The sequence below is a fragment of the Pogoniulus pusillus genome, chromosome 24, assembly GCF_015220805.1.
Source record: "Pogoniulus pusillus isolate bPogPus1 chromosome 24, bPogPus1.pri, whole genome shotgun sequence".
NCBI lineage: Eukaryota > Metazoa > Chordata > Aves > Piciformes > Lybiidae > Pogoniulus > Pogoniulus pusillus.
Window position 1 is genome coordinate 7,292,822 of NC_087287.1, and position 14,460 is coordinate 7,307,281.

The 14,460-nt window shown below is 45.6% G+C and overlaps 1 protein-coding gene across 24 annotated transcripts in view; it reads left to right on the top strand.

The window, feature by feature from the left end:
- KCNQ1 (potassium voltage-gated channel subfamily Q member 1) overlaps positions 1–14,460 on the top strand; it is a 434,341-nt gene that overhangs the window by 136,850 nt on the left and 283,031 nt on the right. For all 24 annotated transcript variants that reach the window (XM_064163209.1, XM_064163210.1, XM_064163207.1 and 21 more), the window contains exons 3-5: positions 11,619–11,745; positions 13,461–13,539; positions 14,096–14,192. In XM_064163209.1, coding sequence (XP_064019279.1) covers positions 11,619–11,745; positions 13,461–13,539; positions 14,096–14,192 — 303 coding nt within the window. The remainder of the gene's footprint in view (positions 1–11,618; positions 11,746–13,460; positions 13,540–14,095; positions 14,193–14,460) is intronic.

The following is a 14,460-nucleotide window of genomic DNA, read 5'->3' on the forward strand; positions in this document are numbered from 1 at the left end:
AAGCAGGGTCACATAGGGTCAGCTCCACAGAAATGCATCCAGGCAGGGTTTGAAAGTCTCCAAAGAAGGAGACTCCACAACCTCTCTGGGCAGACTGCTCCAAGGCTCCAGCACCCTCACAGCAAATAAGTTTCTCCTTATGTTCAGGTGGAACTTCTTGGGTTTCAGGAACCTGTTTTTCCTTGTCCTATCACTGGGCACCACAGAAAAGAGCTTGGCACCTTCATCTTGACACTCACCCCTCAGGCATTTACAGACATCAGTCAGATCCCCTCTCAACCTTCTCCAGACTAAACAGCCCCAGGTGTCTCAGTCTTTCTTCATAGGAGAGAGGTTCCAGTCCTTTCATTATCCTCATAGCTTCTGTTGGGCTCTCACCAGCAGATCTTGAACTGGAGAGTCCAAAACTGGACACACTACTCCAGGTGGAGTCTCACCAGGGCGAGCCTCTCTAGACCTGCTGGTCACACTTCTCTTGATGCACCTCAGGAGGAACTTCTGAGGCAGCTGGGGATGTTCAGTCTAGAGAAGATGAGGCTAAGGGGAGACCTCATTGCTCTCTACAACTATCTGAAGGGAGATTGAAGCAAGGAGAGGGCAGCCTCTTCTCCTAGAGTTCAAGCAACAGGACTAGAGGAAATGGTTACAGTGCCAGAGGAGGTTTAAAGTGGATATTAAGAAATTTTTCTTCACTGAAAGGGTTCTCAAACATTGAAATGGTCTGGCCAGGGCAGTGATGGAGTCACCATCCCTGGGGGCATTCAAGTGGTGTGTGGACTGGCAGTTAGAGACATGGTTTAGTGTTGACCCTTCAGGGCTGGCTTGAGGATTGGACTGGATAATCTTTGAGGTCTTTTCCAACCAGATAAATTCTGCCAGCAATTATCACAGAATATGTCTAGCTGTAGAGTATGACTACCTTTTGCTTTATCACATAAAGTACTGGGGGAAAAAAAACTGTTTGCAAGCTGGGCACTTCCAGAGATGTCTTTAGTTTAATTACTAATTTAAGCAGCAGTAAATCTCAGATCAAAGAGGAGGCCCTGGAAAATTCAGCTATTCCTAAACAAACATCACATCATGAATCACCAGGAAGTACAGCTCACTGAAAGAGCAGATATGCCTCAAGCTTGGGACAAAGGAGCACAGCAATAACACAATAACCTGGACTACTCCTCAGCTACCAGTTGGATGTTCTGCTATGTTAATGCACTCAAAACACACAACCAGGGCTTTGGTTGTGCTAACAACCACGTTTTGAAGCGGACTCTGTATCTGCCCTGCATTGCCCAATGTTTCAGCACAGAAAAGGCTCATCTGTCTCTAAACCATGCTCCTTGTGCCCCTTCCTTGAAGATGTAAATCTGTGTGTTTTTTCCCTTTGCAAGTACCACCCTACAGAGGGGATTCTCCTGGCTAGGTGGCTTTTGCTTGCTGCATCAGCTGCTTGCTAACCTGTGTGCTTCTGCAGAGCCTTCAGATACTCTTAACATGTCCTGGACACTGCTTTTATGAGGTCCCTCCTTTTCCAAAGAGTTTTGGAGCACAGTGGTGCTGAATTCTGCCAAGTATCAGTTTGGAATATTTTTAGTTAATTTTATTTTGTTTAATTCATTCCATATAATGCCTGTTACTTTGCTGAGGTATTTGATGTCTTGAAGCTCAGACCAGCTGCCACTGAGAAGGCCTTAGCTTTTTTTTTTTCCAAGGGATATTTTTTCTTCCAGCAATGAATAGTGCACTTGTCATTTATTTGTGAAGGGAGCAGGGGAAAGGTGATAGGGAGGGAAGGGAGTTTTACAGAGCTGGAGTTCTCCTTTCCTAGCTTTTGAGTTCTGCAAAGAGCTGCCTCTGTTGCACCATTTATTTATGTTGGAGCCCAAACTGATAGAAACATGAATCCAAGTAAAAATACAAGCCTTGCCACATAGCAGTGGCTTGGTTAATGGGGTATGCAACTTCAGAGAGATCTGGCCCGTATCTTCAGTTTGCAAAGGTGAGTTTAGTTTGGTCCTTTTGGAACACTATCAAAGCTCTAGGGAGGCTTTGCACTGAGTTAATCCTGTGCTTGGGTTGGTATAAATGAACTTCCCTTTTTGGTGTGCCCCAATCCTGATGTGCTGAATGATTGTCACAGGATGTCAGGGGTCGGAAGGGACCCAAAGAGATCATCAAGTCCAACTGCTCTGCCAGAGCAGGACCATACAATCTAGTGTGGGTCACAGAAGAACACATCCAGACAGGCCTTGAAAGTGTCCAGAGAAGGAGCCTGTGCCAGTGCTCTGGGACCCTTACAGTAAAGAAGTTCCCCCTTGTGTTGAGCTGGAACCTCCTGTGCTGCAGCTTCCATCCATTGCTCCTTGTCCTATGACACAGAGCAAGTGAGCAGAGCCTGTCCCCCTCCTCTGACCCCCAGTCCCCAGATATTTATAAACATTTAGTAGATCCTTTCTCAGTCTCTTCTTCTCCAGACTAAGCAGCCCCAGGTCCCTCAGCCTCTCTTCATCAGGCAATCCTCCAGTCCCCTAATTATCTTCATAGCCCCCCACTGGACCCTCTCCAGCAGATTCCTCTTCTTCTTAAACTGGGGAGCCCAAAACTGAAGGCAGTATTGAAGATGGGGTCTCACCAGGGCAGCATAGAGGGGGAAGAGAACCTCCCTTGATCTGTTGAACAAACTTCCTAATACACCTCAGCATCCCATTAGCCTTCTTGACTGCAAGGGCACATTGAGAGAGTGATTTGCCATTGGAATGGGCTGCCCAGGGAGGTGGTGGAGTCACCATCACTGGAGGTGTCCAAGCAAAGCCTGGACTTAGTGCCATGGTCTGGTTGACTGGATATGACTGGGTGCTAGGTTGGACTGGACGATCTTGGAGGTCTCTTCCAACCTGTTTCATTCTATGGTTGCTGTGCCATGGTTAACTTGTTATCCTCCAGCACTCCCAGGTCCCTCTCCACAGGGCTGCCCTCCAGCAGATCACCTCCCAACCTATGCTGGTGCAGTTTATTATTCCTCTCCAGAGTGCCCACAACTGGGTAGCACTCACTGGCTGGAACGGGGCAGGAAATGGGCACCAGGAGGACTGCCTTTGCTTTTCAGTCTGTGGAATGTGTTTGTCTCTCAGCTGCGAGCACTGGCACTGCTGCCTTCTGTTGGCTTTGTTTCGCGTGTCACACAGCTCTCCTCCTCCTCCAGCGCAGATTTTGGAGGCAAGCTGTAAAGTGCTGACTGCATATGGCATCTGAGAGGGGGTTTATTAGCTTCCACTAGCACATGTGTTTTCCTGTGAGGAGCATTAAGTGCCTGGACTGCAGGTTTAGTGTGTGCCTGTTTTTGCAGCTGTGTGGAAGAGCAATGATGTGTATTCCCCGGGGCGGGCCTGGGAGAGAGCTCAAGTATGTGGAGGCAAAGGCAGGTTGTGTTTATGGGAATGTCAAACAGAAATGTGACACTTGAACTCTTATCAGTGCTGAGCCTGATAGCTGTAACTGAGAGATGGTTGCCCAGGTGTGTGAAAGGATTCCCCAGAGCTAACCAGGGGCTTGTTTCAGACCTTAATGGCTCTGCCCTGCCAGGCTGGAAAAAAATGAACATTTTTGTTTTCAATTTCTTAGCTGGAGGTAGTTGAAACCAGCATTTGTCCATCTGAAATTTAGTTCTGGTTCACAGAATCACAGAATGCTCTGGGCTGGAAGGGACCTCTAGTGCAACCCCCTCTGCAGTCAGCAGGGGCATCCTCAGATAGATCAGGTTGCCCAAAGCTCTGTTGAGTTTCACTTTGACTATCTCCAGGGATGGGGCCACAACCACCTCCCTGAGCACCTATCCAGCATCTCCAGTGTAACACCTCCCTCGTGATAAAGAACTCGTTTCTAACATCCCATCTAAGTCTCCTCTAGTTTGAAGCTATTGCACTCACCCTATCAGTTCAGGCCTTTGCAGAACAGTCTCACTTCATCCTTCTTGTAGCACCCTTCAGGCACTGGAGGGCTGCTATTAGGTGTCCCCAGAGCCTTCTCTTCTCCAGGCTGAACAACACCAGCTCTCTCAGCCTGTCCTTGTTGCAGAGGTTCTCCAATTTCCTGCTCATTTTCATGACCCTCTTCTGGAACTGCTCCATCAGGTGCATGTCCTTCCTGTATTGAGGGGTGAGGTCTCAGCAGAGCAAAGTACTCCACTGTTATTGAAGAGCATAGTCTTTACTCAGGCCAGGAGTATAACCTTTGGAGGATAAGTTATGAAAACATGCAGCTTCTAGAAAAAGAGGATATTGAGGTAGTCATGGAATCATTTAGGTTGGAAAAGACCTTTAAGGTCATGGAGTCCAACCTTTCTCTAGCTCTACCAAGGCTGGTGCAAAAGAACTGTAAAGAGAAAGTTCTTCACCAAGAGAGTGGTGAGAGCCTGGAATGGGTTGTCCAGGGAGGTGGTTGAGGCCCCATCCCTGGAGGTGTTTAAGGCCAGGCTGGCTGAGGCTGTGGGCAGCCTGCTCTAGGGTAGGGTGTCCCTGCCCATGGCAGGGGGATTGGAACTAGATGATCCTTGTGGTGCCTTCCAACCCTGATTGATTCTATGACTCTATGAAAACCTCAGCACCACATCTCTGCATCTTTGAAACACTTCCAGGTTTTGGTGACCTCTCACTTTGCTGGAAATATCTTGCCTGTAGAACACACTTCACATGCCAGGCAGAGTCCCATAAAGCCAAAGACCACGGTGAGGTGCTGCAAGGGTAGAGCTGAGAACCCTGGTGCAAGGCTGTCCAGCACACAGTAGGATTTTGTAGCTGCCTTCTTGGAGGGGAGGGAAGGGCTTGTGGAGATGTCTTGGCTACACAAGAGAGGTAGGGAGGTAGAGCTTTTTCAGAAAGAGCTCCTCTTCACATACTCTGTACCTGCCTTTACAGGAGCAAGTTGTTGAAACAGCTCATAATAGCTCACTGTTAGCTGTGGAGCAAAGGGAAGATTCATGAACTGCTCAGTGCAGGACAGGGTGGATATGAAGTAGCTTTTATAAGAAGGAGTGAGGGAGATTAATAAAAAGCATGCAACGAGATACTTGACAGGATAAAAATGGTCAGATCAGAGCAAGCAGCCACTGTGTAAACAGTGTTAATATAAAAAGTGCTGTGTAACATGAAAGTCCAAACTCCTTGGCTTAGAGTGGTCCTTTTAATAGTCTGTAGCAGTTCCTTTCTACTCATATTAGCATGTTTTAAGTACTAATGAATGAGCTTGCGTCTCTGAGCAGCGTGCATGTGTGCTTCATCTTAAGGAGGTGAATAGGTCTCCTGAATTCAGTGAGGTAGAGAATTAAGCATATGCTGCCCTAGGAAGAAGCCAGAGCATTTATCACCTCGAAGGAGAAGGCCCTGTATGGATATGCTGCCCTAGGAAGAAGTCAGAGCATTTATCACCTGTATGGATTTCTTGAGGCTTTTCTGAAGTCCTGAATAAGAGATGCACAAAATAAACAGGAGTGGGGGTTTCTAATAATTCTGGTGCCAGTGTTAGCACGTTGACACTTCTTTTCTCTTGCCAAATACTTTTGGGTTTGAAGTCTACTTCTTGAGCATACTTTGGGATGGGGGAGAACTCCACACTGAAACGAATATCCTAAACCGACCGTGCAAGCCCAGCTTAATTTCCTTCTGTAAATTCCTGGTGGATATCAGCAGCAGCTGAATTCACAAGCTCAAGATGTCTGTGTTATGAAGAGCCTTGAGCAGGGGTGATGGCGTGGAGAGCTGTTCTAACAGAGCTGTGCTCAGGGACTGCTCCTTCACGTGCAAAGTCACACCACTGACACCCGAGAGCTTTTGTAGTGGGTGGAAAGATTGCAGCCGCCTGCCTTTGGGTTGGGCTGAAACCTCTAGTGAGAAGACAGCTTAGGAAATCAGTTAAAGGCTTTTAAAATGCACCTAAGGGAGTTAGGTGCCTGAGTCCTATTGAAATTCAATAGGATTTAGTTGCTCGGAGCCTTTGGAAAATCTCAACCTAAAATTGGGGGCCTGCAGTATCCTTTATTGGTCCCGGTGCTGTTGTTCTGCGCTCCCAGCACAGATTAAGGGAAGAACAGCAAAGCTTTGGTGCAATGGGTTGCTCTAACTCTGCCTCCTAGTAAGTGTCCGTTTTTTGTATGTATGTTTGGTTGGTTTTGAACAGGAGCACTTAGTAAATGTTCTTTCATCTCAATTAGAGAAATTAATCAGGTGGCTTTAATGATGTGCAGTAATTTCTTAGGGCCTCTGGAGGTAGCAAAGTGATCCCAGCACCCTGGGTTTTGTTTTCTGTTGCCTCTTTGATTTTTTTTTTGGTGCCAAATATGCTGGGTAAAGAATTCAAGCAAATGATCCTTGTGGAAAGGGAGGAACATCAAGAGTTCTGGCCATAAACATTTTAAGACCCCCTGCCCATGGTTGGTTTTCACTTGAGATAAGGCAATGTGCCGCAAGATCTTTGGAAGTGAGGAGATTGAGTACAGGGAGAAAAAAATCCTCAGCCCTAAATAGTGCTTTTGGCACTTGCTGTTGCTCAGTGTTTATATAGATGTGAGAAACCATTTATCTTTTTATTTTTGATCTGTTACTCCATCAGGTTGAGGTTTTTACTTTATTGAGCTGGGTGTCTTTGTCTGTTTGCCCAGGCCATCTGATTTTGCTGTTCTGTGTCTCTTAGAAAGCACAGTAGAGCTTTCAGGGGAAAATCCTGCCTTTCTCAGCTGAACAAAGAGGGGCCTCTCTATGCAGAGTGGGTGAGATTAGAAGAAACAGTTGCCTTCGCTGCTGGTGATTTGCATACCCCGCTCGGGCTGTGCACAAGTGCTGTCTGAAGCATTTTGCCAGCCTTGATGTGTCAGGTGAACAGGACGCTGTGAATGGGCTCCAGCTCTCTCTGAACTAACGTGAAGCCTGCAGTGGATTGGTTTTTGCATGCTGCCCTTCTCTGAGTGTAAACACAGCCTATCGCTCTACACGAGAGACATGATCCTGCTTTTTTAATTGCCCTTTTTGTGGCTACAGAGGATGTGCTGCATCCCTGCTTCTGAAGATGCTAAAACTGTTTCCCTGTTGCCCAGCTCAGCTCCAAAGCCCTTGGCCAACGGCAAGTGCCTCATTCATCACTTTGCATTAGCAACAGCAGATCTATTGTCTCCTCTCCTGGCTCCTTCAGAGACCTCCTTGTCATGACTTCTGAACAAAACTTTTGGCAGTGTCCTCACTTTGCTCCTGCTGCCTGAAATTATGAGGAGGTCGCTGTTCCACTTTGCTGGGGCACCAGCTCTGTAGCAGAGCCCTTCCTTTGCCTTGCTTTACAAAGAGGTGTGAAGCTGATAGCTGAGGTAATGCTGGCTAGCATGCAGCCCCTGGATAAAGCTGTGGGAGAGCTTATTTCCCTGATTAAAGAAATCCGTGGGAATTTATCATCCACAAAGCTAGAATCTGAAAGAAGCCAGGTTTGAAAGACTTGTGGGAATAAGGTGTTTGATCCCTTCAGTGAGGAAAATGGAATAGAGCTGGTGCTAGGGCACAGGTGGGTAGGTAAAACCTTGAGATAAGAGGAAATGCTTACAGTACATGAAGTGTGTCCTTAAGAGGCTTAAATTCATCCTCCTCATCAATGCCTCTTGTTTTCCTGTGCTGGTTATCTCCTTTCCCTCTTAGGGCAGCCCCACTATGGCAGATGGAACAAGCTCTATGTTGCCTTTTGAATTTTGGCCTTCAGTAGCCAGTCAGAATAACCTCGTGGTATGCTTTGCCTTCTTACTTCTCAAGCATATATTTTACCTCACTTATGTTTGTGGCATCACTTGAAAAAAGCCTAGACTCAGAATAAAGGCATTCATGTTCATAGCACTTTTCAGATGATCTCATCTAGTCCTCCCACATCAAATGGCTTCATGAACTTCTGCAGTGCTCCATGATCAGTTACAGCTTTGAGGTCTGCAGGCAGAGCCTTGGGCAATATATTCTCTAGGCAGATACTTTCTCAACCTTCAGACAATTCCTTTATCTATTAAATAGCTGGTGTTATGGTGTCATGGTCCATTCTGTGTCAGGGTTTTGGTGTGGGTGTTTCTTTTCCCCAAGCTGTTGATCTCATTGCTGAAAAACACTTCCTTCAGCTAAGTTTAATGATTCTGCCCTTCCTTTTGCAGTTGCTACTGCACTTTATCTCACAGTGTGAATGTTGGATGCCTTGCAGCGTTGGATTGTAGCTCTTCTCATCCAGTGTGGGTGGAGTAGTAAAGGAAGGGCTTTTCAAGATGCATTTATTAGCAAAATGAGCCAGATTTTCATTTTGCTAACATACTTCTGTGTTTTGTGTTCATAGATCTGACTCTCCAGGCACAGAGTTGAAGAAGTCTGGTTCCTTCAGTTCAGTCAACAGTCTTTTCCATAAGTAGCTTTTCCCTGATCTGTTGATAGAAGAGACATTTTTCTTTTGCCTAATGGTATCCCTGTGTTTGGCAAGGGGATAGTTGAAGTGTCCTTACTTGTGGCAGGTCCAGTTCTTTGCTGTAAGTCAAACCTCATACACAAGCCTTTCATCACAACTCTTCTTGGAGCTCTTCTCTGTGTTCCATGTATGGGCATAGTATGAAACTGTGATTGATCCCTGGGAGCTTGGAGGTGCAGGCTGCAATGACAGATAGCATGGGTATGCTTGTCAAGGGACTGTGGATCATGCATAAGTTCCTCCATCAGGTGAAGAGAGCTGTTTTTCAGCCAGGTGATTAAGTTAGGATGTAGCTTTCTTGTGCTGAGGATAATGTTTACATTTTGGTGGCTCTTCATTATACTTGAAGCAATTTCCAGAGCCGTTCATGTAGTACCTGATGAGCTTCAGAGGAACTTGTTTCCAGGTCGAAACTGTGGAAGTGAGGAAGATGCACTGAAAAAAATCTGTCATGAGATTTCTGAAATGGATTCTGCATGCTGACCCTACTCCTACACCAATGCACCAGTGAGGCTCCAACCTCCTTTAGTGGTTCTTATGAGAAATACATCATTCACTGGTGTGTGCTACATGGCTGCCTGGAAATCTATTGTAGTACCATAGTGGATGTGCCTAAGTTTTGTTACACCAGTCTTGTCTTCCTGCTGCTTCTACTTACAAGTGCTGTGAATTTACATGTTTAGAAGCTTCTGGCAGCTGAAGAGTTACAAAGAGCACAAGAGTGCTTCAAGAAAAGTCATCTGTATGTGTATCTCATCTTCATCATCTTTACCATCCAGAGTTAATCTGGCACATGGCTGTGCTGGAATCATGTGGCTGAGAAGGCATGATGAGGGCATTAAGGCTGTGCCTGGGCAGACAGAACTGAGGGGGCACCAGGTACAAAGCAGTAACTGAAATGAAGAAAAGCTGTTAAGCAAGAGGGCTTCTGTATCCCCACAGAATGGACCCAAGTGGCACATCTCAGAGGATTCTTCTTACCATGTCAGTTTTTAATCTCTGCGTTGTAACTCTGTTTTCATCTTGTAGGAAGGAGATCACTGTTAAGTTACATCAGGTTGGGCAGTTCCTTACACAGTGCAGGTCTGTCTGTAATTTTAACCATAAAAACTCTTGCACTGAGCTTTAATCCCACACCCACAAGTCTTTTGCAGGCAGTTATTTCTCTTGTATTTTAATTCCCCCCCACCTTGTGCTGAGCATTGCTTCACTTCTTATTTCACTCCTTTCTCTCCACTCAGCACTTGATCATTTTATTTCACTATGTCAGCTTCTCAAAGCCTTGTTTTAGTCCAGCTGATTCATTGGCAGGTGTTGGAAGGGACCTCTGGAAATCATCTAGTCCGTGGTAAGAAGCATAAACTTTTACACAGCACACTTAGTAGGCAGGGCTTGAGATGGCAGTTAGGAGCAAGTGTAGAAGAATGAATCTGTAGTGCAACTTGGATTTGCTTTTGGATTTTACAAGAGTGAGGTGCAACTCCTATTCAGAGGAATTAGCCCTAATTACTGCCAGCAGAGATTAACTGCTGGCATCCTTCGAGTTGATGTAAAGCTTCAAGTGAAGCTGTTAGTTGAGGGAAATACAGGCAATGTTTTAGTAGCTCAGGAAGGTATTATTTTCTAACCTTTTTTTTTCCCCTGCTGTCTGCATATTTCTGGCCATGGTGCAAGTGTGAACTGATAGGAATCCATCAGCCTCCCCACCCCCGGGAGGTTGCTTATGAGACTTATGCAACGCAAGATATTAAAGCCACTTTTGTCTGTCGCATAGCCACGGGCAGGGGAGGGGGAATTTGCCAGTTGCCAATGGATACCTGGAGGTTTTGTGTATGACCATGAAGAACAGCTTGTGCACTTTCACCCCCGATGTTCCCTGAATGACTTGGGTCTCATTTAGGTCAATAAGCCTTTATCAAACCGTCAGGGGTGAAAAATGCGCCTGGGTGTAAGCCGCCTGGTCGCTCCCTCCAGCCGCCGGGGTCTATGGGCCAAGCAGTGTTCCCTGCGCTTGTCTGCACGTCATGCAAAGCGCAGGCTGGCAGTGAGCCTTGGCTGCGCCTCTGGTGCATTGTCCTTGGGACAGCCTCCATTTGCATACCTGCCACAGTGCCTCCTACCTACTGACCCACAGGGGGCCTCAGGAAGCCTGCGGCAGCCCCCATGCAAATTCCCCCCGCAGAGAGCACTGCACGGTCCTGCCTCTGGCTCTGCTGGCCTGCCGTAAAACCAACTCTCTCATCCCGGCAAGCCCTGGGCTCTTTGTGCCTTCATCCTGCTACATCGTGTCCCAAGCACTGATATAGGCTGGGCAGTGACAGGCTTGAGAGCAACCCTGAGGAAAGGGACTTGGAGGTGCTGGTGGATGAGAAGCTCGACATGAGCCAGCAGTGTGCTCTTGCAGCCCAGAGAGCTAACCAGAGCCTGGGCTGCAGCAAGAGAAGTGTGGCCAGCAGGGCCAGGGAGGGGATTCTGCCCCTTTACTCCACTCTGGTGAGACCCCACCTGGAGTACTGAGTCTGGTTCTGAAGCCCCCATTACATGGAAGATTTGGACATGCTGTCTTTTAGAACTTGATTCATAGCCTACTCCACTGAGTAGGTGGCAGGAGCACATGATGGCATGTCCAGAGAAGGGCCACAAGGATGATCAGAGGGCTGGAGCTCCTCTCCTATGGAGACAGGCCGAGAGAGCTGGAGTTGTTCAGCCTGGAGAGGAGGCTCCAAGGAGACCTTATTGTGGCCTTCCAGTATCTGAAGGCAACTACAAGGAAGCTGGTGAGGGACTTTTTAAGGTCCGAAATGAAGTGCACCAGCAAAATGCTCATCTTCTCACCACAGCCTCTGCTTGTTTTCTTTGGCTCCATCAGGAAACCTTTTGTTTGAGTTAGCCCAAGTGAATTGCACAGAATGGTTTTCAGTTTTAGTAGGTGTAGACAAGCCAAACTGCCTGCAATTAAAGCCTTTAAATGTGCTCTTAATCTTCTCTCTCTTTGTTCTTACAGATTTTTCTCTGTTGCTTTAGATCATTTTGGGATAGTTGATGTTTTCCTCACCTTCCATGTTTTACATTATATTTTAGCATTTCTCTAAGATGTTCTGAGAAAAAGGGGAAAGAGGCAGAGCTGAGAATTATTCCCTGTCTTTTTCCTCTAGGAAATTGTCTTAGTGGTGTTCTTTGGAACGGAGTATGTGGTTCGCTTATGGTCAGCAGGATGCCGCAGTAAATACGTTGGGATATGGGGAAGGCTTCGTTTTGCTAGGAAGCCTATTTCAATCATTGGTGAGTATGCACAGCTTGCAGAGGGGGATGTAAACAACGAGTAAAACTTGTCTTTGAGAGCTTTGAGAGGTGGAATTTATGCAGCAGTCGAAGCCAAGTTAGAGCTGGAGCTCTTGCCATGAGCGTTAAGGTAGATCTGAATTTCCTTTCAGGAATCCATGGCACTGTCACTTGAGAACAAATGTAGCCTGGTTTGTTTTTCCAGAAGAGCTAAGTGTTTTCTTTTCACAAGTGATCTGAAACTTTGCCAGGAATAAGTCTTGGCTATAGTGCTGTCTCCTGTGACCTCAGGATCCCAGACGCCATACAATAGCTACAACTCTTATTTTTGTAAAGATAGTGAATACCTTTTTTTCCCCATTTGAATAATTTATTATGACTTTATTTTGCACTCTCAATCAAGCTACACACTGCATGGTGGAGCACAGCAGATGTACAATAGTTACTTTGTTTATCAGTTGGATTAAAATAATGGCTTTCAGTGATGCATTTGGAGCCAGACACCTGATTTCCCTTGGTATTCACTGATGTTGGCTTCCTAAAGTGACTGCAGTGTTCTTGGAAGTTACATCCACAGGTTCCATACGTGCCACAGACTGTTGTGTTTTTCAGAATGCTTGTCATGCATTTAACAATTTCACTGAAAGAAACATAATAACAACCCAAAAATCAGCCTGTATGTTAGTGTTGAGAGAACTAGGTGAAGACACCTGCACTAAAACACCTATAATATAAATGGATTAAACAAACCAGATTCTGGAAGAGGACTGTTCCAGAAGGGCAGTAGTTCTTGTTTTGGGGCAGTGTTTTTGCACACTGGTTGTTGCTGACTGAAAGTTTTTCATTAGCTATTATTATGCTGAATATAACTTAAATGTTATACCTGGGTATTTTTGCAGTGATAAAATACTTTAGCTTCTCTGTGCATATATATATATATATAAAAGAAAATCTGTGTCACTGGTATGACTACAACTGTAAAATGGCTTTGACTGCACCTTTGCATTCTGCCTACAATCACCTTCTCTTGAGATCTGGAAGACTAGGGGCTTTGAAACACCATCCCATTTATTTCAGTTTAGAAAGCAAAATTAAGTTCCACTTCCTCAGATAGGTTCAAGAATGATTTAGTTCTCCAAAACACAGATTTCCTTTCCAAAATTAACTAGGCCTGAGACTCAGAGATTGATGAGGACAGTCCTGGGGTAGCGATTGACTTAAACTAAATTAAACTTGTACTAATTCAAGTTTTTCTCTCAATTTTAGACCTGGACAAGTGAAGTAATAGTAAAGCAACTGTGTTATATATGAAATAAACCTCAAAGCCTCTGTCAGTGAATAAAACACATCAAAAACAACAAGGGAAATAAGATACACAGAAGATAGAGGTAGAAGCTGCTGAAATTCTTCATGGGTTGCAGCTAATAAGGATTTTGTGTTGCTGAGGCTGCTTTACAGTAGCTCATGTCACTGTCAGAATTCATGTAGAGTGTGGTCATCTGGGACCCAGCCCAGCAAACCCCTCCTATCATATCACACAACTGCATTTTCTTTAACTGTAGCAGTAGAGATATCTTGACATATAAACAGAAATCTTGTTTTGGGGTGACTCTGCGGATTGTTTCTTTTACATTGGCATTGGTTCTAGTCACAGTCTTGCAGAAGCCTTGCAAGATGCTGCTAACCCACTTTTCTAACTGCCTTTTGTTTTCCAGATTTAATAGTAGTTGTTGCCTCCATGATAGTTCTTTGTGTGGGCTCTAAAGGTCAAGTCTTTGCAACATCAGCTATCAGGTAATTATCTGTAGTAAAAACGATGGTGCTGAGTAAGGTGAGTGCTACCCAAATCTTTAGTTTCCTGGCTCAGTTTTATAGCAAATCTTTCATGCTTCACATCTTTGACATCTTCAGAGTGGCCCTTCATAAAGTGCTTGGAGCTAGTGGTGATGAATTTCTAATGGACTGAGTCCACCTTGTGCTCCAGAAGGTTTTCTGGAACTCTCTGTTTCATGCTGCCTATGAAATTCCTCAGAGGTGAGGAGTCCACATCATCTGCTAGCTGATTCTGTATGCTCCTGGCGAGCAGGTCAAGTATTGTTTGATGAATGATTTCTAGAACATTCAGGGTTTATGTCCAAAATTCCTGAACCCTTGAGTTATCCCTGGCAGCCATGTGTACAAAGGTTCTTCTCCTCACGCTGTCTTCGCAACTAACAAGATCAAGAGAGTGAAAAGAGACAGGCTGCTAAGGATTGTGTTGCTCTTTAACTGTACCTTTGGAAGAGGCAAACTTCCCCCTTTTCCCTCTATTTCCTCTCTTGTATCTTTAATATCTTCATTGATGTTCCAGGGGCATCCGATTCCTGCAGATTTTACGGATGCTGCATGTTGACCGTCAGGGTGGCACGTGGAGGCTGCTGGGATCAGTGGTGTTCATCCACAGACAAGTAAGTCTGAGTACTCTGGGGAATGGCATGGTGATCAGTGTTCTGGTGATGTGCAGAGCAGCACATAGGCAGGCAGGCTGATGATGTCAAGAGCATTTAGTGCAGAGGCAGGCAGGCTTTTATATCAGCCAAGTAAGGTGGTTCTGCCTTGTTCAAGGGACAAAAAGTTCTCAAAAAGTTAAGAAGGTGCTCAGAGGGCTGGAGCACTTGTTCTGTGAGGACAAGCTACAAGAGTTGGGGCTCTTCAGCCTGGAGAAGCAAAGGCTTT